Source organism: Salmo salar, chromosome ssa03, assembly GCF_905237065.1.
Source record: "Salmo salar chromosome ssa03, Ssal_v3.1, whole genome shotgun sequence".
NCBI classification, from domain to species: Eukaryota; Metazoa; Chordata; class Actinopteri; order Salmoniformes; family Salmonidae; genus Salmo; species Salmo salar.
In genome coordinates, this window is record NC_059444.1 from 53509298 (window position 1) to 53535321 (window position 26024).

The 26024-nt window shown below is 44.2% G+C and overlaps 1 protein-coding gene across 5 annotated transcripts in view; it reads right to left on the reverse strand.

Annotated features, from left to right (window-relative positions):
* The window catches only part of camsap3 (calmodulin regulated spectrin-associated protein family, member 3), a 50348-nt gene that overhangs the window by 11598 nt on the left and 12726 nt on the right, over positions 1-26024 (reverse strand). For 2 of the 5 annotated variants that reach the window (XM_014192721.2, XM_014192719.2), the window contains exons 2-5: positions 23112-23374; positions 2123-2278; positions 1863-1949; positions 812-844 (exon numbers count right to left, since the gene is read on the reverse strand). In XM_014192721.2, the coding sequence (XP_014048196.2) occupies positions 812-844; positions 1863-1949; positions 2123-2278; positions 23112-23374 (539 nt within the window). Of the gene's footprint in view, positions 1-811; positions 845-1862; positions 1950-2122; positions 2279-23111; positions 23375-24354; positions 24506-26024 lie in introns of those variants that run through there. The other 3 variants (XM_014192722.2, XM_045714936.1, XM_014192720.2) reach the window with 3 other exon arrangements.

Below are 26024 nucleotides of genomic sequence, written 5' to 3' on the forward strand. Positions count from 1 at the left end.
GAAAGAGTCCAGAGACAGCGAGGGCTTTGTCAGCGGAAAGTAGGCCAGGAGAGAGTCTCGTCAGAGGAAGATATTTAACCCAACCTGACGCAGGTAAAGTATTCGGGTTGAGACTATTCAGGTTGAGATGAACTATGACTGAACTGAACACAGCCAGCACAGTGTCAACACTATCAGCCAGACTGTAATACCCGGGGTCTGTTCAGGAGAGTGTAATGTTACACAGCAGTCCCAATCAGATAGAAACGTATTGTGTAAAACAGCTACGACTATCAGCCATGTTAGAATGGTTGCATTGGCACTGTTCATAACGTTTCACCTCACATAAAAGGCCTACACCACAAGCTCATTACTTCTTACTCTATGGGCCCTGGCTAAAAGTAATCCAGCAAATAGGGAATAGGGTGCCATTTGGGACTCAAAACAATGACTGGCTAGAAACTAAAAACACCCCCTCACACATGGTCCTTTTTAAGACGGAGCCGACCAGACGGACTGGTTTCTAGCAGGAACGGGTTCATTTCCAGAGCCCTGAGTGGATTACATGTGATTTATGTCCAACAACAACAATACCCTGCCCATCCCTGTGACGTCAGCCCAAGGGAAATGTACAGCGGATAGGCCCAGTGCAGAGCACTGAAGCAGTATGCCTGCATTCTCATATTGTACAAATAGGGGGAGAGGCAGGGAGAGAAAAACAGAACAGACCTTTATTCGAAAACCTAATAAGAGCGAGAATACGAAGATGGAGAGAAAGATAAGGAAGGAATGATGCAACAGAGGAGGAGAAGAAGAAAGAGGAGGAACTTACAGGGACAAGTTTCCAGTACCAGCGAGTGGGACACTGTCAGATAGGAGGAAAGAGGGAAGGAGGGAAGGAAAGGAGGACAGAGAAAGAAAGGAAAGCGGGGAAGGAGGAGAGGATACTGTATGTATTAAGGCTACTTTAGTAGGATAGTTAAGAGGAAAAAGACAGTTTTGAAGAGGGTATATCTATAAATAGCCTAAAAATTATACAACCAGTAAGCATTATGTTGAGATACTGGTAACTGCCAAAATAAAGGAAACACTTGAGTAAACGAGTGATACGAAAGCAGGTGCTTCCACACAGGTGTGGTTCCTGAGTTAATTAAGCCATTAAAACATCCCATCATGCTTAGGGTCATGGAGAAAAATGCCCAGTTGCCCATTATTTTGGCTATCATGGCTACAAGACATCTCAGTGACTTTGAAAGAGGAGTCTCAAAAGGAGAATAGGGGGTGTAAAGGGTTGTGTGTGCACGTCTCAGTCAGCAGATCCCAACCCAGTTGAACACTTCTGGGAGATTCTGGAGCGGTGCCTGGGACAGCGTTTTCCGCCACCATCGACAAAACACCAAATGATGGAATTTCTCGTGGAAGAAGTCTCGCATCCCTCCAAACTTCTAGGATCTATGCCAAGGGCGCATTGAAGCTGTTTTAGCGGCTCGTGGTTTCCTTTATTTTGGTAGTTACCTGCACAAGCACCAGATCACTAGGGAGATTGCATGTAAAGTGTGTTGGTAGGAGACTATAAACTGTCACGATCAAGTAGAAATATCTTACATGCACACACTGTATAAAACATGCTTGTTCACAGGAAATCAGAGTGTTTTAATAGTATGTCATCCATGAGATTAATCTACATGTATTACACAATGTGTTGTGTAATGTGAGTGCTGTTGACATAAATACTGCATGCATCCTCAATGGCACCATATTCCATACATAGTGGACTCCTTTTGACCAGGGCCCATAGGGCTCTATACAGATGCACTATATAAGGAATAGAATGCTATTTTGGACACAGTCCCTGTGTAGTACAGGTGTGGTGTAATACTTACTGAAGGCTGGACAGGCTGTGGCTCTGTGCTGTCCTGAGACGGGTCACCCAGTGCACCCTCTGTTTGCTCTCTCAGCCTCTGATTCAACTGGGGGGAATGGGATGGTGGAAAGCCCCACGTTATAAGTCTGTATATTTTCCACTCCGATATAAATTGGGTTATGAAATCATGACTCAGCAACACAAGTTATGAAATCAGGACTCAGCAACACGAGAGAGAGAGAGACAGAGAGAAAGAGTCCTCCCTGTCCTTGTCCTCACCCCATTCACCCAGTGGAGCAGGGTGTTCTCCCAGCTGGCTTCTCCCACTCCGCCCAGAAGCTCCTCCCCTGTCGCCGCACCGGACATCCTCACTGCGCTCACCGTCTCCATGGCGCCCACCGACATCAGGGCATCCATCACCGCCAGGTGGGCACTCTGCACCAATCACAGCAAAGAGAACTGTCAGCATTGGAACAGTCAGGGAAGGTAGCTGCGGGATTGGCTGTCCACCCACCAAACCCAGACGACATTTAATACAGCATCCATCAATTATGGCTAATGCAATAACGGTGGGTAGCAGCACTAACATTCAGGCTGTGTCCCAAACGGCACCCTATTCCCAATATCGTGCACTACGTTTGACCAGAGCCCATAGGGTTGAATCAAAGGCCCTGTTCAATGTAGTGCACTATTTAGGGAAGCGGGTGCCATAAGGGCCACAACCTCAGACTGCTCTGAAAGAGCATGGTCCATGTTAATGTGGCAGAGCGAGCGAGATGAGATCACACCAGGCTGCAGTATGTATGGCAGGTTCTCAGGTCAATAACACATCCAGCCACTAGGGGACTCCACGAACCACAGCTCTGAGTCAGCAGAAAGCATGGCGGTGACCACACCAGAGAGAGAGAGAGAGAGAGAGAGAGAGAGAGAGAGAGAGAGAGAGAGAGAGAGAGAGAGAGAGAGAGAGAGAGAGAGAGCAAAGAGAGAGCGAGAGAGAGAGAGAGAGAGAGAGAGAGAGAGAGAGAGAGAGAAGAGAGAGAGCAAAGAGAGAGCCGAGAGAGAGAGAGAGAGAGAGAGAGAGAACAAAAAGAGAGAGAGCCTGTCTGAGTGAACTTTGGAACATCTGTGCTGTCACAATAACAGCCCTTTTTACTCTGTGTACTCCCTCTCTGCCCCTTCACGGTATACTTTCTCTCTTTCCTCCTCCTAGTCACTCCCTCTTCTCCCTTCTAATCATTGTGTGTGTGCGGTTTCTCCCTCCTCTCTGCTAGGAGATATGGCAGCATGACTCATGGACGACAGGTTACAGGACAACGTTGTGTGCAGAGCCTCTCGGGCTGCGCAGGATACAGTTTGGTTCTGTACAGCGTTGTTCTGCAATCAACTCACTAGGTATGGCTCAGTGAGAGAGCAGCACAAACCCCAGGAATCCTGTGGCGCAGTGCACACACACACACACACTAGAATGTGTGTAAAACCACACACACACACACACACACACACACACACAAAAACCCCTTCTTTCACACCAACACAACCATAAAACATACAGTATCAATTTACACAACATAAAAAGGGCACAACAATAGCTTCCCCCGTCACATCCCAAACTGAAACTGGCGTATTTCCAGCCAACCCCCAATGCAGGGCCCATTGCTTCCGTTTCTCTCCTTGCCCAAACTCACGACGGTGCCTTTCTCCAAGCTAGTTAGAGCCCCAGTACCTTTTCTCATAGCCAAACCTATTAGTGCCTTTAGTTCTCATGGCCAAACCCATTACATTGTGCTCTCATGGCCCAAGCCCATTAAAACACACCAACAACATGATCAGCTCACTCAGGGGTGAGCTCCTTAGCTCCCATAAGAGGGTTAGCTCGTTAACGGTCTACTGCCGCTTCCCTCCATGCTTACCATGGGGCTAGGTCAGGGATGGGCAACTGATGGGGTTGGGGCCCCCAAAAAAACAGAACTCATCATGAGGGGTCTGCGAAGACAAGAACAGCCTTTGACCCAGTTAGTACAGTCAAAGATTTGTATACCTAAACCAAGATAGATGACAGACTGTCGTTTCCAATGGGAACAAATGAGTCATAGTTGCCAGAACAAGCAAGGAGGTGGGCAGAGCCAAGCATGAGCTAGCGAGATCCTATTGGTGTTTTCTAGCGTGCGTCTGCATATTTCCGTTAGGGAACGCCTACTCTGTGAAGTACACGTGAGCAATAACTCAATTTGCCTTTGCACTCCTAAACAACGCGATTTTTTAAAAACTTTTGCAAAGGGTAAAGTCTACAAAACTTAGTCCACTCTGTTCATAACAGATTCTAGCTTTGGGAACAGAAAACTGTATTGAAATCAAATGTTGTTTCAGCGATAAGAAAATGTGCAGAATGTCACCCAAAATCCATCTCGTTTCATTTCCTCTCACTACTATTTTTGGCAATGAGTGGAAACGCTAAGGGGATGCTTCACATTTATACATCCAGTGAAATATCTTTCTCATTGTTCTATCTGTGGTAAAGTCTAGAACTGTTCATAGAAACACAATGCTCTGACCTAATCAAAATCAGGGCCAGTGAAGGAGAGTGCAAGTTAGAGAGTATGGTGGGTTGGATTTAGATAAGTGCTCTAAGGGTTATCAGTAGGTCTCAAGGACAGATATAGACAGACAGAAAAACAGACAGCAGGGCAGACAGAGACAGACAGAAACAGATAGCTCAGTGTGCGGACAGCCAGGCAGGCAAGCAGTGTTAGTCAAGCCTGGAAAGCACAGCATTTAGTCAAATCAAATACAATTTTATTTGTCACATGTGCCGAATACAACAGGTGTACACCTTACAGTGAAATGCTTACTTACAAGCTCTTAACCGACAATGCAGTTAAGAATAATACCCCACAAAAATAAAAATAACATAATTAAAGAGAAGCAGTAAAATAACAATAGCGAGGCTATATACAGGGGGTACCGGCAGAGTCAATGTGCGGGGGCACCGGTTAGTCGAGATAATATGTACATGTAGGTAGAGTTATTAAAGTAACTATGCATAGAAAATAAACAGAGTGGCAGCAGCGTAAAATAGGGGGGGGGACAATGCAAATGGTCTGTTTATAAGCCTTTGGGACCTAGACTTGGCACACTAATACCGCTTGCCGTGCAGTAGCAGAGAGAATAGTCTATGACTAGGGTGGCTGGAGTCTGACAATTTTTAGGGCCTTCCTGACACCGCCTGGTATAGAGGTCCTGGATGGCAGGAAGCTTGGCCCCAGTGATGTACTGGGCCATACCCACTACCCTCTGTAGTGCCTTGCGGTCGGAGGCCGAGCAGTTACCATACCAGGCAGTGATGCAACCAGTCAGGATGCTCTCGATGGTGCAGCTGTATCTGAGGACCCATGCCAATTCTTTTCAGTCTCCTGAGGGGGAATAGATTTTGTCGTGCCCTCTTCACAACTGTCATGGTATGCTTAGACCAGCTCTTAACCTGTTCCACTACAGCCCCGTCAATGAGAATGGGGAAGTGCTCGATCCTCCTTTTCCTGTAGTCCACATTCATCTTCTTTGTCTTGATCACGTTGAGGGAGAGGTTGTTGTCCTGGCACCATACGGCCAGGTCTCTGACCTCCCTATAGGCTGTCTCGTCATTGTCGGTGATCAGGCCTACCACTGTTGTGTCATCGGCAAACTTAATGATAGTGTTAGAGTCGTGCCTGGCCGTGCAGTCATGCAGGCTCAGTCAAGGACAGGTTGAAAATGTCAGTGAGGACACTTGCCAGTTGGTCAGCGCGTGCTTGGAGTACACGTCCTGATAATCCGTCTAGGTCCTGCGGCCTTGTGAGTGTTGACCTGTTTAAAGCTCTTACTCACATTGGCTATGGAGAGCGTGATCACACAGTCAACCCGAATAGCTGATGCTCTCATGCATGCCTCAGTGTTACTTGCCTCAGATCGAGCCTAGAAGTAATTTAACTCGTCTGGTAGGCTCGTGTCACTGGGCAGCTCGCGGCTGTGCTTCCCTTTGTAGTCTGTAATAGTTTGCAAGCCCTGCCACATCCGACGAGCCCGGGGCCGGTGTAGTATGATTCAATCTTAGTCCTGTATTGACGCTTCACCTGTTTGATGGTTTGTCGGAGGGCATAGCAGGATTTCTTATAAGCTTCCGGGTTAGAGTCCCGCTCCTTGAAAGCGGCAGCTCTACATCATTTTCTGGAATTTTCCAAGCTGTTTAAAGGCACAGTCAACTTAGTGTATGTAAACTTCTGACCCACTGGAATTGTGATACAGTGAATTACAAGTTAAACAATCTGTCTGTAAACAATTGTTGGAAAAATTACTTGTGTCATGCACAAAGTAGATGTCCTAACCGACTTGCCAAAACTACTGTTTATTAACAAGAAATTTGTGGAGTGGTTGAAAAACAAGTTTTAATGACTCCAACTTAAGTGTATGTAAACTTCTGACTTCAACTGTATGCGAGGTGAAAATGATGAATCAGGCACCTTATCGATAGCAACAGCTCATGGTCCTCCTGGAATAATTTTTTTATTTAACTAGGCAAGTCAGTTAAGAACAAATTCTTATTTACAATGACGGCCTAGGAACAGTGGGTTAACGGCCTTGTTCAGGGGCAGCTCGGGGATTCGATCTAGCAACCTTTCGGTTACTGGCCCAACGCTCTAACCACTAGGCTACCTGCCGCCCTATCGGAAGTTATTTTGACTCAATGGAGGAACTATGTCAGAAAAATGCTGATGAATGTCTTGCTCGAGCTGTGTATGCAACTGGTTCACCTCTGATACTCACAGGCAATGTGTATTGGAAGATATTTCGGAATGTTCTTTGGCCAGCATACATCCCTCCAACCAGACATGCTTTATCTACTCATTTGCTGGATGCAGAGTTCAAGTGAAGGTCAAGAAAATCATAGAGAAAGCAGACCGTATTGCAATCATCTCTGATGGGTGGTCAAACGTTCGTGGGTAAGGAATAATGAACTACATCTCCACCCCTCGACCAGTATTCTACAAGAGCACAGACACAAGGGACATCAGACACACCGGTCTCAACATTGCAGATGAGCTGAAGGCAGTCATCAATGATCTTGTACCACAGAAGGTATTTGCACTGGTGACAGACAATGCTGCGAACATGAAGGCTGCTTGGTCTAAAGTGGAGATGTCCTACCCTCACATAACACCCATTGGCTGTGCTGCTCATGCATTGAATCTGCTCCTCGAGGACTTCATGGCACTAAAGACAATGGATACACTCTACAAGAGAGCCAAGGAAATGGTTAGGCATGTGAAGGGTCATCAAGTTATAGCAGCAATCTACCTCATCAAGCAAAGTGAGAAGAATAAGAGCACCACATTGAAGCTGCCCAGCAACACACGTTGGGGTGGTGTTGTCATCATGTTTGACAGTCTCCTGGAGGGGAAGGAGTCTCTCCAAGAAATGGCCATATCACAGTCTGCCGATATGGACAGCCCCATCAAGAGGATCTTCCTGGATGATGTATTTTGGGAGAGTGTGGTAAGCAGCCTGAAACACCTTAAACCTATAGCAGTAGCCATTGCACGGATTGAGGGAGACAATGCCATCCTGTCTGATGTTCAGACTCTGCTTGCAAATGTAAGAGAAGAAATCCGTACTGCCATGCCCATTTCATTTATTTTTTGTTTTACCTTTATTTATACAGGTTTTTCTCATTGAGATAACATCTCTTTTCCAAGAGAGACCTGGTCCAATAGCAGCAGGCGGAACAAACTTTTCAGACAAAACAACTTACATAAACTAACACAACATTAAACAAAACTATAAACACAGTACAACAAAAACATTTTACGTTAAAAACACGAAAGTCTTGACTAAAAACAGCTAGCCTAAAAACAATTACACTCTTCTATGATATATACATCGATCAAGTGTTTAAACTCCACCAACGAAACTAGATCATCACATTTTAAAATGTTCAGGAGAGAATTCCAGGACCACGGAGCTGAGTAACTAAAACTTCTACCATGACTTGTTCTAATTTTAGATACTGTTAGAAGCAAATGAGAATGGGACCGTAATTGATATTTATTTACCGACCTGACTAAAAAAGAACAGAGATAAAATGGCATTTTACCCAATATGGCCTTATAAATCAGTGTATACCAGTGTTTAAGCCTACGCAAGGTCAATGACGACCAGCCAATAGCGCTGTAGAGATCACAATGCTTTTGATTTGTAATGAACCGGAGGGCTGCATGATACACTGAATCAAGTGCTCTCAGGGTAGTGGCTGAGGCCTGCATATATATATATATATATATATAACATCACTAAAATCTAAAACAACCAGTAATGTACATCGTACCAGCTCCTTCCAGGCCTCAAAAGAAAAACAAGCCTTATACCGGTAATAAAAACCTATTTTCAGCTTGAGCTTCCTTATCAAGTTCTCTACATGCACAGTGAAGCTTGGCTTATCATCAACCCACACACCCAAATATTTGTACACTAACTTGCTCTTTAGTATGTCCAGCCAATGTAGCAATGACATGATTAGTAACATGCCTGGCATTTGAAAATACCATGCATTTTGTTTTACCTGAATTTAGAACCAGCTTTAAAAATCATACAGATTCTGTTGTATGATATTAAATGTCCTTTGGGCATTTTCAAAAGCTAAAGATAAACTACTACCACTTGAATAAAGAAGAATATCATCTGCATAAAAATGAACATCCGCTGTTTCAATAAGATCCCCAATGTTGCTGATATACAAAATGAACAACAGTGGACCCAAAATAGAACCCTGCGGAACACCTGAGCACACCTCTACGGACTCAGATTTACAACCATCCGCCATTACACATTGTGTACGATTTGATTGGTTTTTTTTTATTACCTATCTAGAGCATGACCAGTAATTCCACAACATTTTAACCTTTGCACTAACACAGCATGGTCCACAGTGTCAAAAGCCTTCAACAAATCAATAAAGACAGACACACAATGTAATTTCTTATCAAGAGCACAGTGGATGTCATTTAAAACCTTCAATGTTGCTGAAAAAGTGCTGTGGCCAGACCTAAAACCTGATTGCATTCCATTTAAGATGTTGTTTTCTTGGACTCCAGTACCTTTGACAGTACAGACAATTTTGATATGGGTCGATAATTGTCAAGTAGCGAAGGATCTCCACCTTTCAGGAGAGGCAGTACAAAAGCAGATTTCCATAACTCTGGGATTTCCTTTATATCAAGCGTGAGGTTAAAAATACATGTTAAGGGGGAGCAATGATGCCTGCAGCTAGGTGTAGGAAGCGGGGGTCTAGTTCATCAGGGCCAGGAAACAGAGAAGGACGGAAAGGAGAACCTGGTAAAGGAGTGCACAGGGGTGTCGGGGCTCAATTATACCTTTGACCTTTTCAAATAAACTGCCTGCATCTAAAAGGCTTTCAGAATGGAGGTTCTCTCAGATAAAATCTGTATGTCTACCAACAATTGTTTGGGAAGCTGTGTATCTTTTTTTTGCACTCCAAACCTTTCACTAGTTGCCAAAATTTGGATGGACTATTTAAATTATGTGAAGTAGATTTCAGGTAGTGGTCTGCTTTCAATTTACTGATCATAGCCACACCCATATTTCGAAGACGTTTAAAAGCCATCCAATCATCTGCCAAACCAGTCCCTCTTGCTTTAGCCCACATAGCATTTCGTTCCCTTATGATTTTTGTAAGTTCCTTAGTAAACCAAGGGTTCTGTCTGCCCTTAATCCAGAATTTCTTTAAAAGGGGCATGCCTATTGCATACATCCTGGAATGTGTTGTGGAAGTAAGAAAAGGCTAGTTCAACATCAGGGATTAATTCCATTCAATGCTAGATACATCATGTAAAAAACCTTGAATACCAAACTGCTTCAAGTTTATTTTCGTAATGACATATGGAGATTTCTTAGGAATTTTACCATCTCACACACAGGCAATAGCACAGTGATCACTTATGTCATTTGCAAAAATACCAGAAGCATTAAAACGATGAGGAGTTGCTCTAAGCAGAGTAAACTGCAGTTCTAAAACACACCAAAAAGCGTAAAGACTTCTGCCTGAAGCCCATACACACCGCAGTGTACATGTTGGACCCCAAGTATGCTGGTAAGAGCATCCTGTCTGGTGCAGAAATCAACAAGGCCTATGATGTCTCGCCACCTTGGCCTGGATGACGGCAAGGTTCTTGGCAGTCTGGCGAAGTAGAATTCCAAGCAAGGGCTTTGGGATGGAGATGCAATATGGCAGTCGTGCCAACATATCTTTTCAGCCACCTGGTGGAAGGGACTTTGTGGATGTGAGGCTCTTTCCCCTGTTGCCTCCATCATCCGCCAAATCCCACCAACATCAGACGCCTCAGAGCGCAACTGGTCCTTGTTAGGGAACACACACACCAAAGCACGCAACAGGCTGACCAATACAACGGTTGAAAAACTGGTGGCCACCCGGGAAAATGTGAGGCTTTTTGAGCCTGACAACGAGCCATCCTCAACAAGGTTGGAAAGTGACAGTGAAGATGAGGCCTCAGAGTCTGATGTTTAAGAGGTGGACATTGAGGAGGTCCAGGGAGAAGACATGGAAGCCTGAGAGGAATACAACCAAGGCTTTAGTGTAGAAACGATCATTTTACAGATGTACGTTGAAAATGTTTTTGGGAGATGCGATGGATCATTGGGGATCATTCAATATTCCCTTTTGTTGTTGAGTGAAATCATCCCATGTGAAGAGTCAACTCATTTAATTAAAGTTCAATTCATAAATAAAGTTTGTTTTATTTCTATTGGAAGGATTTAATCATTTGTAATTATGTCTACTTGTGATAAGGTAAAATGTTTATGTTTCTGTCTCCATATGATATGGTAAATATATCCAATGCAAAAAACATCTACATTTAATTGGTATTAATATTAATTTGCATATATTCTCGTTAATTCCCATTTATTCCCACGGAAAGTTTCCACCTCTGAATATTCCCCAAAATGTGCAACCCTAGTGGCACCCACGCACGAACACACCAGGTTCTGAGAAGTGGGCCTACAGGTACATGTAACCTCCACTGCTCCCCACTGGAGACGAGAACAGCCTTTGACCCAGTTAGTAAAGTGTAGAACTGTTTATAAAACACACAACACTCTGACCTTCCAATCAAATCAAGGCCATGCAGTGAAGGACAATGAGTCTGGAGGGTTGTTTTAAATAAGTGCTCTTAGGGTTTTCAGTAGGACTCAAGGACAAAGACAGAAAAACAAAAAACAGACAGATAGCAGGGCAAACAGATAGCAGGGCAAACAGATAGCAGGGCAAACAGATAGCAGGGCAAACAGATAGCAGGGCAAACAGATAGCAGGGCAAACAGATAGCAGGGCAAACAGATAGCAGGGCAAACAGATAGCAGGGCAAACAGATAGCTCAGTGTGCAGACAGCCAGACAGGCATTGTTCGTCTAGCCTGGTAAGCACAGCGTTCAGTCTGGTTTTAATCAGGCTAGGTTTCCTTTGGACTAGCTGTCCAACTGAACGACACCAGGGGCTCCTGTCCTGAAGGCCTCTATTCATGAATTGTTTAAGAGCAGGAGTGCTGATCTATGATTAGTTTAGCCTTTTTTGCCTGTTATATGCTCATTCTAAGGATCCGCATCACTGCAGAGACAGAGACCGGGGCTAAGGACAGAGAGAGCAGCTGAGGACAGAGACGGGGGCTGAGGGGAGGGACGGAGATGGGCTGAGGACAGAGACGGGGGCACATACAGGGGCTGAGGGGAGGGACGGAGATGGGCTGAGGACAGAGACGGGGGCACAGAGACGGACTGAGGGCAGAAACGGGATGGGGGAGAAATGGAGACGGGCAGAGAGGAGAGAAAGGGGCTGAGGACTGATGTGTAGCTAAGACAGGGGAGAGTAATTTGGGCAACACTAGCTGAAGATATAATAGATACAGAGGACACAGAAAATATAGAAATGTACCCATTGCTATAATTGTACTGCGGTCGTTTACTCGACTATGCTTGTTCTACACTGTAACAGTTGCTTCTGGTCTGTCCCTCGTACATGAATCTATCACTCAGACCAATAATGATTCTATCTTTGTCTCCCCCTCTATCAGTGTTGTTTCACATAATGCACAACAAAATAGTCCCCAAATGGTACCCTATTCCCTAAAAAGTGCACTGCTTTTGACCTAGGGCTGGGCGATATGGCCAACGTATCATATCACAAGATTTTCACATTTGTGAAGGTATTTTATGTTTCTGAACAGTAAAACTTCCAAATATGCTTTATGAGTAGTTCATGACCCCCAGGGTGGCAACACATACATTCTAAGTGATTTCAATGTCTTTCTCCAACCAAATTGTTTTATACTGTTCAATCAAACTTAAAAAATATATATTTTCTGGATTTTGTTCAATTTATGCACTTTTGTTATTACGTATTCATGCTTCACCTATTCCTCTCTGATTTTGAAGATACCGTTGCACAAACAACATGCTAGGTCTGCACCAGAACGGGCCCCAGGCTGTATTAGTCATCTATGTTTGCTCTGACTCAAAGTTCATTTAGAAGCTAGCTAACGTTAGCCAGCTAACTAGCGATTAGCATTAGGGGATAACAATTTATTTTAGCCACAGCTTGCTAAGAAAAGAAACTAGCAGACAGTAGTTTGCAGACAGTAAGATAAACAAACTAATATTGTTATAGAACGCTAGACTGCAGAGTGAACGGCAAGAAAGTGCTTGTGACTCAAGAGCAACTGCTCTCTCCTTGCGTGACATGGGGCAGGGTTTGGTGTAGGGGAAGCGGCATACAGCACGAGGAGAGGGAGAAAGACATCTCAAGTATCAAACAGAGTAAACTATAAAAACCAGCCAGAGTTGCGTATAACGTTTTTTTTTTTTTTTAAAACATCATTGCTGTTATATAGTAAAATACGGTATACCGCCCAGCTCTATTTTGACCAGAGCCCTATGGCTTACCAGCAGCAGGCCTCCTCCCTTCTCTCTATTGGCTAACCACAGCCCCCTCTCTTTGTTATAATCATTAACCCTGTCTTGAGTCCCAAATGGCACACTATTCCCTACCTAGTGCACTACTTTTGACCAGAGACCAATGGGGCCTGGTACTTTTGACCAGAGACCAATGGGGCCTGGTCAAAAGTAGAGCAATGGAGAGGACAAACAGGTCATAACAACAGATTTCCTTGTCAGGGGGAGGCCTTTCTTCCACCTCAATCCCTCATTAGTCGGAGCCTAATCTGTACTAACCAGCCCCTTTTACTGTACTTGTTGTTTTACTTTTTCGGAACTCAAATTCTCCCTGACTGGTAGTCATCATAGCATGTACACACACTGCTGCTGCTACAAGGCTGCGACCTGAATCTCTCCACACAACTGCCGTTCGGTCTGTCTGTCTGTCTCTCTCTCTGTGCTGGGTTTAAAGTGCTGAGGTCGGCACAGTGCTGTGTGTGTGTGTGTGTGTGTGTGTGTGTGTGTGTGTGTGTGTGTGTGTGTGAGAGACTAGAGACTACATGGCAGTGCCAGCCCAGCCACCGTTGCCCTGCTGTCACATACTATTCTACCTAGGGGAGGGATGGGGGGCGCTGGGCTCTCCCCTCCTCACTCTAGTGGTGTGTTGTGCTCAACGGAGGCAGGGTCACACTACTAGCTTATCTGTGAGCCAAGACTTGTCTGTTCAATGTATGCGTATTGTCTGCAGTGTAGTGGGAGAGACGGAGACAAGACAGAGACGGGGGCTGGGGGCAGGGACAGTGGCAGGGACAGGGGCTGGGGGCAGGGACAGGGGCTGGGGGGAAAGATGGGGGTTGGGGGGGGCAATCTGGCTAGCACAGTCAGTGCAGGGCCAGGGAGAGAGAGGAAAGACAAGGGCTGAGAGCTCTCAGGGTAGCATGGGGATAAAGCTGTCATGATGTCTGCATGGTCTGGGTTGAGATGGGCTGTCTGGGGGGGGGGAAAGATGCCATTTCCAGCCAGCCCAGTAGCTCTCTCTAATGGGGAGAGAGAGATTCAACAACACTCCCTGACACCGATTACCCACAACAGAGCGACTGGAATGGTTGTGGAGCTGAGCCATTTGTCATCATGTCGCTGCAATGGCTGCCTTTTCAAGTGTTCAATTTAAAAGACAAAAAGTAGAGGGAAATACAGTAAAGCATCCAAACAGAGAGTCAGACACAGAGGGAGCCATTACCTTAATGTTCATGTTAAAATGAGAGGAATTAGAGAGTCTGAGAGTGTGGAATTTTGGACAGAGAGAGAAAGACTGACAGAGAGGAATGTGAGAGAGTGAAGGAACTAGTGAGAGTGTGAGGAGGGGAGGAGGAAACTGAAGCTGGTTTCACATGAACGATAGCAAAGGCACATTTTCGAGAGGTATCAATTCGAGAGACAATACTTATCACGTCTCGAGTAGAGGTCGACCGATTATGATTTTTCAACGCCGACACCGGTAATTGGAGGACCAAAAAAAGCCAATACCGATTAAATCGGCCGATTTAAATATATATAACGACAATTACAACAATACTGAATGAACACTTATTTTAACTGAATATAATACATCAATAAAATCAACTTAGTCTCTAATAAATAATGAAACATGTTCAATTTGGTTTAAATAATGCAAAAACAAAGTGTTGGAGAAGTAAAATTGCAATATGTGCCATGTAAAAAAGCTAACGTTTAAGTTCCTTGCTCAGAACATATGAAAGCTGGTGGTTCCTTTTAACATGAGTCTTCAATATTCCCAGGTAAGAAGTTTTAAGTTGTAGATATTATAGGACTATTTCTCTCTATACCATTTGTATTTCATATACCTTTGACTATTGGATGTTCTAATAGGTACTTTAGTATTGCCAGCCTAATCTCGGGAGTTGATAGGCTTGAAGTCATAAACAGCGCAATGCTTGAAGCACAGCAAAGAGCTGCTGGCAAATGCAGGAAAGTGCTGCTTGAATGAATGCTTACGAGCCTGCTGCTGCCTACCACCGCTCAGTCAGACTGCTCTATCAAATCATAGACTTAATTATAATATAATAAACACACATAAATACGAGCCTTAGGTCATTAATATGGTAGAATCTGGAAACTATCATTTCGAAAACAAAACTTTCAGTGAAATACGGAACCGTTCCGTATTTTATCGAACGGGTGGCAACCCTAAGTCTAAATATTGCTGTTACATTGCACAATCTTCAATGTTATGTCATAATTATGTACAATTCTGGCAAATTAATTACGGTCTTTGTTAGGAAGAAATGGTCTTCACACAGTTCGCAACGAGCCAGGCGGCCCAAACTGCTGCATATACCCTGACTCTGCTTGCACAGAACGCAAGAGAAGTGACAATTTCCCTAGTTAAAAGAAATTCATGTTAGCAGGCAATATTAACTAAATATGCAGGTTTAAAAATATATACTTGTGTATTGATTTTAATAAAGAAATTGATGTTTATGGTTAATGAAACTCCTGGCCTTATGGAGAATGAAAACATTTAAATCCTGTCAAACAAATCATGAGGCGAATCAGATTTTTTTTTTTTAAACAAAAAAAAACATGACTTTGTCCTTCTTTTCAACGCTTGTGTGTCAACATTTTGTATTAAACTAAATTAAAAGTGCTTGAGTAAATGCCAGGTTGCATAGCCCTGCTATGCGGATCTCTGCAACGTGGATAGATGGAAATCGCCACACAATGCTACAAATGAAGAAACATAACCTATATGTAAGACCTATATGCATTTTATTTTTGGGTGGCAGGAATGGACTTCCATACAGAACAGCTCAACATCAACTCCCCAGTGAATTATACCAACGCTTTCAGTCGCAATTTCTTTTACCACACGTAAACCCTTTAATTGTCTGCACATGCTTGTGAACTGTTGCGTAAGCAAGAACGTCAACCAAACCCTCTCTCGGCTCGTGACATTCCCGTCACTAATGTGAATTGAAAAGTGTATGTACATATTATGTAAATCAAAATTTGGTCCAGAGAACTCTTATTCAGTGAGAATAAGCCCTTTACTGGTGGGGCTGGGACTGTTTCACTGTGGTGTAATACAGTGATCATTCAGGAGGGAGTGGACTACAGGGTCATTCACAACTAAAGCGTGGAATGAAAGCAGAGTAGAGAGGAAGAGAGGAGGGGTTGGGAGAAGGGGGGGTCACAGATTTCCTGTCCCGACCCTGCGGAGCTTGCTAAGCCAAATCACAAGTTCTCACTAATGAGAAGGGAGAGGGGGGGTAGAGAGAGGTGCAAGCCTGGAACACAGGGCACACAGTCCGCCAGCCAAATCGCCATAACAACCAACAATCTGACCCACAATGCACCTCACCACCCACAATCCTGAGCGTGGCAGTGGTGCTCTACCCCCTCCGGCTTAACACCGGGTCGCTCTGCTCAGAATCCTCCTGAGCTGACCGGACATAACATATCCTCCAATATATTAAATAATATAATAAGAAGATATATATATATATATATATTCAGCTGTCCATAAGGAAATCATTCATCTCTGCTTTGGGAATACTGCGACTATCATCCATGTAAATAATAACAATAACAAGAAAACAAACACTAAATTCATCTCGCAGATCGTTAAGAGCGATTATGACGGATGAAAGGTGAAATCTGATTATGTCTGAAATATGACTTAACCCTCTGAACCCCCTCCCCCTCCCAGCCACAGCCCTGTACTCATGAAATCCAGGGTTAGACAGAGTGACAACGAGAAGGATCAGACAGCCAGCCAGGTCTGGGGGATCAGTGGGGTGCGGAGTGCTCTTGCGGTCGGTGTGGGGATGTTGGGGGGGAGGGTGCAGCGCGGTGGGGTTCGGTGGGGCTGGTGCGCTTCCCGGCACCCCACGCTCCACTGACAAGAACAGCACATGGTATTGGACATGTCTAGCTAGATACTAAATACTGAAGCAGCAGCAAAACCACACCAATCTGTGCTGCGCCAGCTTTTTGCAAACCTCCCAAATGGATAACACTGTCCCCCCCCCAACCAACCTCCAAGATCAATGTTGTAATCCCTGCCGCTTTCCTTTGTTGAGTCTTCTCTGTAACAAACAAAAGAAAATACAACTAAATGTTATTTCCCCCCCTTGGCAGACCTGGGAGGTCCCATGACGGGCCAAATGTTGCGAGACGATGTTCAGCAGCATTCCTGATCCAGGGGATAAAGTGTGTCTACGTACCAAATGGCACCCTCTGTCCTATATAGTGCACTCCTTTTGACCAGAGCCCTATGGGTGCACAACTGGGACCTGGTAAAAAGTAGTGCACTACGTAGGGAATGGGGTGCCACTTGGGACCCAGCCTGTGCCACTTCTAATCCCTACTGAGCTCTAGACGGATGCTAACTTGAGCGAAAACTTGCGTACACAGCAGTATGAGTTAGGTCAACGTGTCAGCGACTCACTAACCAAAACCAACCATAGACACAGGCAGGGACTTCTGAAACAGGGCTATCCTCTGACCACCCCCGCTGCTCCCCCAAAGTACATTCATGCCTTTGACATATGTAGGCTACAGAACATTTGAATGAACTTCACTGACTGAGTCGCTCTGGATAAGAGTGCTAAATGACCAAAACGTAAATCTGACAACATAAACAAGAATTTCATTCAAAACACTTGTTAAAAAAAAATTGAACTGGCTTTGAGGTCCAGAGTTGAGTTTGAGGGACATGGGGAAATAGGGTGTCATTTGGGGGACAGCCCAAGACCAGATGTCGTATAGCAAGGCTGGCTGAGTGATATAGATGGCTTCAGTGACCCTCGCTGTGTGTGTGTCTGGTGTGAAATGGCTAGCTAGTTAGCGGTGCGCGCTAGTAGCGTTTCCAATCGGTGACGTCACTTGCTCCGAGACCTTGAAGTGTTTCCCTTGCAGAGCGATAGGTAGTGGTGTAAAGTACTTAAGCAAAAATACTTTAAAGTACTTCTTTAGTTTTTTGGGGGTATCTGTACTTTTCTATTTATATTTTTGACAACTTTTACTTCACTACATTCCTAAATAAGTTTTTACTCCATACATTTTCCCTGACATCCAAAAGTACTCGTTACATTTTGAATGCTTAGCAGGACAGAAAATGGTCCAATTCACACACTTATCAAGAGAACATCCCTGGTCATCCCTACTGCCTCTGATCTGGCAGACTCACTAAACACAAATGCTTCATTTGTAAATGATGTCTGCGTGTTGGAGTGTGACCCTGGCTATACGTAAATAAATAAATAAATACAATTGTGCCGTGTGGTTTGCTTAATAAGGAATTCGAAATGATTCATTCTTTTACTTTTGATACTTAAGTATATTTTAGCAATTACATTTACACTTGATACTTGAGTAAAAGTATAAACGTATTTGGTTTGAAATATACTTAAGTAGTATTTTACTACTTTGGTTGGTGTGTGAACACGCTGCGTGTGCGCGTGAGTGCATTCATGCGTGTATCGACACAGATGAGCTTTCATATAAATCCGCACACTACAGCAGCAGATTGCTGTTGCTCCAAAGCCGTTTACTGGCCAAGGCCCACACTGATGCACTGTTCCATCCTCCTAACGCTGTGCGTGCGTGTTGCATGACCCACTTTCCTCCCCTGACAGAGCCAGGCAGCGGCCCAGCTCAGACAGCAGCACCGTCTACAGATCAAGCTCAGAGAGCACTACAAGTGCAAGTTGAGTAGCAGCAGTAGTAGCCGAACAGTGGTGAGTCTCACTAGCAGCTCTTGGCCAGCTGAGGCTGAGGGAGCCTCCCAGGCCTGGTGGCATGGCAGCAACACCATCACCCCCATGGAGTTGAGACAGCACCAGCTGAGCACAGAACACAGCACAGACAGTACTAGCTGAGCACAACTCTCACCTCCACTATACCATTGGTTCCATTGCGCCAGCCAGGCAAGCTCAATCGAGCGCAGCTTAAGTGTTTGAAAGAACATCAATACTATTTGAACCCAGGTCTGGAGGAGACAGCACAGCACACCTCTCCCCTCACACACCACCGGTCCAATTAGTACAAGGACCTGCAGACAGCGAATACACCACCTGGTGCCCTGGACAACAGGTAGAGAGCTCCAGGCAGTTTCACGAGAGGCGTGCGCTGCTCAGCATAACATTACACTCTGGTTCTATTTTCAATAATTGCTCACAGCCGAGAACACTTGATAAAGTGGCTGGCCGGACGAGTGTAGCTCCCCTGTTAGAGGCACCAGGCAGAGAAGCGGAGAGGTAGAGTTAGAGAGAGGCGGAGGCGGAGGCATGGGTAATGGAACGTTCTACTTTCACCTGACTGACTATGAGGGAAACACGCCTGGCTACAGCTACACAGGTTCTCCAGAGACTGACTTCGAGGCATTCGAATCACAGAGCCGGTGTCTGTTGGGCGGGTGTCTGCTAGAGGAGCTGGGCTGGATGGGGGTGAGAACATAGATGTTGTAGTGAAGATTATACAGTATTGGGGGGGGGGGGGGGGTAATATGATTAAAGTCACACTGTAAAAATTAGGAGAATGTCAAAGTATGCTCATGCAGCCAAAATGTAGCCTTTGACTATAGCACTTTCATGATGTATAATGAGAATTCTATGATGGTCTATTGTGCTCAAGTTGGAATTCCATTAATTGTTTACAAAGTCCTCTACATCTCATTAAGATATTTCTAAGTCATATTTCAAAATAAAATCTAGGACGTATAATATTGAATTTGTTAGAGACTAACATTACAGACTGTTGTTAAATTGGGTATAGTGAAAGAAGAGACATGAAGCTGTAATGTTACACAGTTCCTATTTGAACAGGCTCAGCCCTCCAGAATAATGACAACGTCAAAACATGGGTACAGAGTAGAGGTCGACCGATTAATCGGAATGGCCGATTAATTAGGGCCGATTTCAAGTTTTCGTAACAATCGGTAATTGGAATTTTTGGCCACCGATTTACCGTTTTTTTTTTTTACACGTTTATTTAACTAGGCAAGTCAGATTAAGAACACATTCTTATTTTCAATGACTGCCTAGGAACGGGGGTTAACTGCCTTGTTCAGGGGGGATTCGGGGATTCGTTTTTGCAACCTTCCGGTTACTAGTCCAACGCTCTAACCACCTGCCTTACATTGCACTCCACAAGGAGCCTGCCTTGCAGGCTGACTACCTGTTACGCGAGGGCAGCAAGAAGCCAAGGTAAGTTGCTAGCTAGCATTAAACTTATCTTATAAAAAACTATCAATCTTAACATAATCACTAGTTAACTACACATGGTTGATGATATTACTAGTTTATCTAACGTGTCCTACGTTGCATATAATCGATGCGGTGCCTGTTAATTTCTCATCGAATCACAGCCTACTTCGACAAATGGGTGATGATTTAACAAGCACATTTGCGAAAAAAAGCACTGTCGTTGCACCAATGTACCTAACCATAAACAATGCCTTTCTTTAAAATCAAATACACAAATATATATTTTTAAACCTGCATATTTAGTTAATATTGCCTGCTAACATGAATTTGTGTCACTTCTCTAGCGTTCCGTGCGAGCAGTCAGGGTATATACAGCAGTTTGGGCCGCCTGCGTCATTGCGGACTGTGTGAAGTCCAGTTATTCCTAACAAAGGCCGTAATTAATTTGCCAGAATTGTACATAATTATGACATAACATTGAAGGTTGTACAATGTAACAGCAATATTTAGACTTCGGGATGCCACCCGTTCGATAAAACACGGAACGGTTCTGTATTTCACTGAAATAATAAACGTTTCGTTTTCGAAATGATAGTTTCCGGATTCGACCATATTAATGACCTAAGGCTCGTGTTTCTGTGTGTTATTATGTTATAATTAAGTCTATGATTTGATATAGCAGTCTGACTGAGCGATGGTAGGCAGCAGCAGCCTCGTAAGCATTCATTCAAACAGCACCTTCATGCGTTTTGCCAGCAGCTCTTCGCATTTCTTCAAGCATTGCGCTGTTTATGACTTCAAGCCTATCAACTCCCAACCGATGTGAAATGGCTAGCTAGTTAGCGGGTGCGCGCTAATAGCGTTTCAAACGTCACTCGCTCTGAGACTTGGAGTAGTTGTTCCCCTTGCTCTACATGGGTAACGCTACTTCGAGGGTGGCTGTTGTCGATGTATTCCTGGTTCGAGCGAGGAGAGCGACGGAAGCTATACTGTTACACTGGCAATACTAAAGTGCCTATTAGAACATCCAATAGTCAAAGGTATATGAAATACAAATCGTATAGAGAGAAATAGTCCTATAATAACTACAACCTAAAACTTCTTACCAGGGAATATTGAAGACTCATGTTAAAAGGAACCACCAGCTTTCATATGTTCTCATGTTCTGAGCAAGGAACTTAAACGTTAGCTTTTTTTACATGGCACATATTGCACTTTTACTTTCTTCTCCAACACTTTATTGTTGCATTATTTAAACCAAATTCAACATGTTTCATTATTTATTTGAGGCTAAATTGATAGTATTTATGTATTATATTAAGTTAAAATAAGTTTTCATTCAGTATTGTTGTAATTGTCATTATTACAAATAAATAAATAAATAAATAGAATATTAACAAAAAATAAAATAAATAGAAATCGCCCGATTAATCGGTATCGGCTTTTTTGGTCCTCCAATAATCGGTATCGGCATTGAAAAATCATAAATCGGTCGACCTCTAGTACAGAGATGAGGTAGTCATAAAACAAATCATGTTTAATACTATTATTGCACACAGAGTGAGTACATGCGTCTTGTGAAGCACATTTTTACTCCTTAACTTATTTAGGCTTGCCATAACAAAAGGGGTTGAATACTTATTGACATTTCAGCTTTTCATTTGTAATTAATTGGTAAAAACCAATTTAATTTCTAACAACATAATTCCACTTTGACATTATGGGGTATTGTGTGTAGGCCAGTGACACCAAATCTCAATTGAATCTATTTTAAATGCAGGCTGTAACACAACAAAATGTAGAAGAAGTCAAGGGGTGTGAATACTTTCTGAAGGTACGGTCTTTAATCTTTAGCCTAATAAACTGCATGGTTAATGGAGTCATAGTGGGAGGACCAAACACCACATCATCGCGTGACTCCATGTTTACTTCGACATGTTGTTATTATATAAACATTTGTGCATAAAGGCACTTCCACTGCCATTTCTCACATAACACACTTAACCGGTACAAAAAGATCCCACCGTGTGGAACGAACAAATGATCTGTTGCCATTTATCAAATTTACCCGAAACGTCCTTTTCCCGTCACAGCTGTTGTGATTCGCATAAAAGCTGTGAATGGAAACGTGGTTAGAGAGAGAGAGAAACACACACACAGAGAGAAAGAAGAAAGAGAGAGCGCGAGAGAGAGAGCTACCAGCTCGTAACAGAGCCGTGTTCTCTTAACACAGGGAGCTCTGGTTCCACTGGTGCTGAGGAGTTTGCCTATTGTTCTAATCTAAGGCCTAGTCAGAGCCACCTATTGTCTCGGAATCACTACCTTCTCCAGACCTCCCAGCCCTCCCTCCCAGTCCCACCCCTACCATGCTACACCCAGAATTAAGACTGAATCCCCCCCCCTGGAGTCACCCTGACGTCCCCCTGGTCCTCACAGCTGGATCCACTCATCTTCAGGGGATCGGCTTGGGTGATGTGGAGGGACCGGGGAATGGGCCCGGAAAGGGGGTCTTTTTTTAATGTTGCCTAATCCGTGGAATCAAAGCATAAACAAGTCCCTTCCTGTGTGACCCAACCCTAACCCACCCACCCCCTCCCCATACATGCACAACCTACACACCCCAATCCCCCTCCACAGATTTAACATCCCCGCTCCCCCTGGACCAGCAGTAATGGCTGAGGGTGACCAGACAATGCCTGTGTGTGTGTGTGTGTGTGTGTGTCCCTATGAGGTAGACCGTATGCACAGACGACCAGATCGATCACTGCTGGATGGATTATTGTGACACCAGGAACGGTCCAGTGGCAGTTTCCAGCGCAGCTTCGATCTTCCCTCAAATGAACCTGTGTGAACCTGCAGTCATCCCCAGTCACCCCAATCTCATCCCAGGGGCATTACCATCACTGGGAGACAAAAAAACAGAAATCTTCCTCTATTTCCCATAACACGAACCATAGTCTCTCGTGTCAGACGAAACTTAACACGAGACTTGGCTCAGGACGCCAAGATTACCATGTCAACACGCCATATGCCACACCCATCCCTTACCATTTTGATTGGTTTATGCCGGAGGTCCTCGTCAGTCACGGGGACGTCCTGATCTTTGGGGGTCACGCCCCTGTTGGCGAGGAGCTGCAGCAGGGTGGCGTTGTCTTTTGGGGCCCCTGACCCCCCCTGGTCCCCCTGCAGCAGACCGTAGGTGCGGCAGTAGAGTTCAGAGGAGAGCAGGAGGCGTGTGACGGGGGGCTTCAGGTGCTCCTGCTCATACTGGTCACAGTAGAAGGGCTCCCGCAACTCCACTGGAACATGCTCTACGGACGAGAAGAGGGACAAAAACAGTGAGGGAAATAATCATGTGGGAGCAGAGTACACTATTAATAGGGAAAACAAGGTCCTCCTGAAAAGATACCCGGACTGCATCCAATATACCAGATAGGGATGTGACAAATGAAACATTTTTCTTAACGTTTAAAAGCGCCATTGTTTTATCGGTGTTCCATTAAAAACAATAAGAAATCTTGACAACATTTCACCTGAATTCACACTGCAGCTTTTCTGCTGCAAGAAAGGGTTTGGGTCTCACGGTGCGTCCCTGTCAGATGGTTAAGCATCACACCTGTACTGCGATTACTGTACCTCAAATCCAACTCTGAAAGTTAGCATTTCGCTCTCATTTAACTTCTCAAAGTATTTCCATACAGGTCTTTGCTGCTGTCATTTGCCTTTCTCTGCCATTTATTTCCAACTGTTAACGACAATGACTTAGTGGTGAAGAGTCGACTCCCCTTTCTGAGAGTCAAGATTCGATTCCGGTAGGATTCAGTATTTTTGGAAGAGACTGTTCTCGGAAGTACGGCAACTAATCAAAACACTCGCATCTTTCATATCGAGCTAGCGAGGGACAGAGAGAGAGAACGGAGGTGCACAGTATAGGCAGTAGGGCGCTGGGAACGATACCAGTATCGTGATACACTACATGACCAAAAGTATGTGGACACCTGCTCGTCGAAAATCTCATTCCAAAATCAAGGGCATTAATATGGAGTTGGTCCCTCATTTTGCTGCTATAACATCCTCCACTCAGCCGTAATGTTGGAAACATCATTATGTTGTCATATATAGTCACATTTAGTTTTTAAAGGACCAACTAGTTTGATCTGCTTCGTGTTTACATTTTTGCCATGGAAAAAAATATTGCGATGCTGGTATCGTCACGGCCCTAATAGGCATGTCGGCTACCAGACAGACAGAACAATGGACTATCTATCGGAAATTAAAAGCTGTATCTCACAATTGCATGCTGTATCTCGCAGATTTCTTGGCTTTACCATGTCTCGCAACTTCAGTAATCATCAATGAATAGGATATTGCTGATTGAGCGAGATTCAACGCTTCGCTCTCGCAGTCACACAAAGTATCTGCGCATGTGCACAGGTTCGCAGCGTGGCTGTGGGTCACGGAAATTGACCCACTATGCTGTTTACTTTCTGCATCTACAAAAACATTATTACATTTTTGTATTATTTTTGTATTTTTTTATAATTAGGTTTAGGATTTTTCTTAACATTAAGGATCTCAACTTTCACACCCTTAATACCAGAGGTCTTTAAAAAGGAATAGGGTGCCATCTCAAGACACAATCTCTCAGCTGTTTGTTCTGGATATGTGACAGGAACACAACGTTCAAAGTCCTAACAATATCATTGGCAAAACACAGTTTAAAGTCCTATTGTCAGATAAACACATTCTGTTTATCTCTTAGTATATAATAGAAACAAACTTAAAGTGAATGTTTCCTCATCAATTATACACCGAGTATACAAAACACTAGGAACACCTGCTCTTTCCCATGACAGACTGACCAGGACAGCGGAGTCAATCACCACCTTCCGGAGACACCTGAAACCCCACCTCTTTAAGGAATACCTTGGATAGGATAAAGTAATCCTTCTAACCCCCCCCCCCCTTAAAAGATTTAGATGCACTATTGTAAAGTGGTTGTTCCACTGGATATCATAAAGGTGAATGCACCAATTTGTAAGTCGCTCTGGATAAGAGCGTCTGCTAAATGACTTAAATGTAAATGTAATGTAAATGTGAATCCAGCTGAAAGCTATGATCCTTTATTGATGTCACTTGTTAAAGCCACTTCAATCAGTGTAGATGAAGGGGAGGAGACGGGTTAAAGAAGGATTTTTAAACCTTGAGACAATTGAGACATGGGTTGTGTGCACAGAGGGTAAATGGGCAAGACAAAAGATTTAAGTGCCTTTGAACAAGGTATGTTAGTAGGTGCCAGGCACACCAGTTTGAGTGCGTCAAGAACTCCAACGCTGCTGGGTTTTTCACACTCAACAGTTTCCTGTGTGTATGAAGAATTGTCCACCATCCAAAGGACATCCAGCCAACTTGACACAAATGTGGGAAGCATTGAAGTCAACATGGGCCAGCATCCCTGTGGAACACTTTCGACACCTTGTAGAGTCCATGCCCTGACGAATTGAGGCTGTTCTGAGGGCAAAAGGTGGGGGTGCAACTCAATATTAGGAAGGTGTTCCTAATGTTTTGTACATTCAGTGTATAATGAAGGTATAGAGTATGGATAGACGACGCTAGACTACCTTGCAACTACAATCTGAGTGAAGAGCTGAGTAGGGGTTAAACGAAGGTGTGTGCGAGCGTATGTGCACCTGTATGTGCGTTTGTGTGTGCGTGTGGCGTGCATTTGTGTGTGCGTGTGGCGTGCGTCTCGGTGTTGTGTTTTCCACAGCAAATCCAGCCAGCCAATCATAGGGCCTGCAGGAGACAGACAAGGTTACAGAGACAGGCATGATACACCGGTTACAATGTCATCTTTCCTAGGGGCTAGTATCAACTCCTCCCTCCATTTCCCTGTCTGTAAGTGTTCCATCAGCAGTTCAGGTCTGATAGTGTCATTCTTCCCCCACGGGAACGACACTG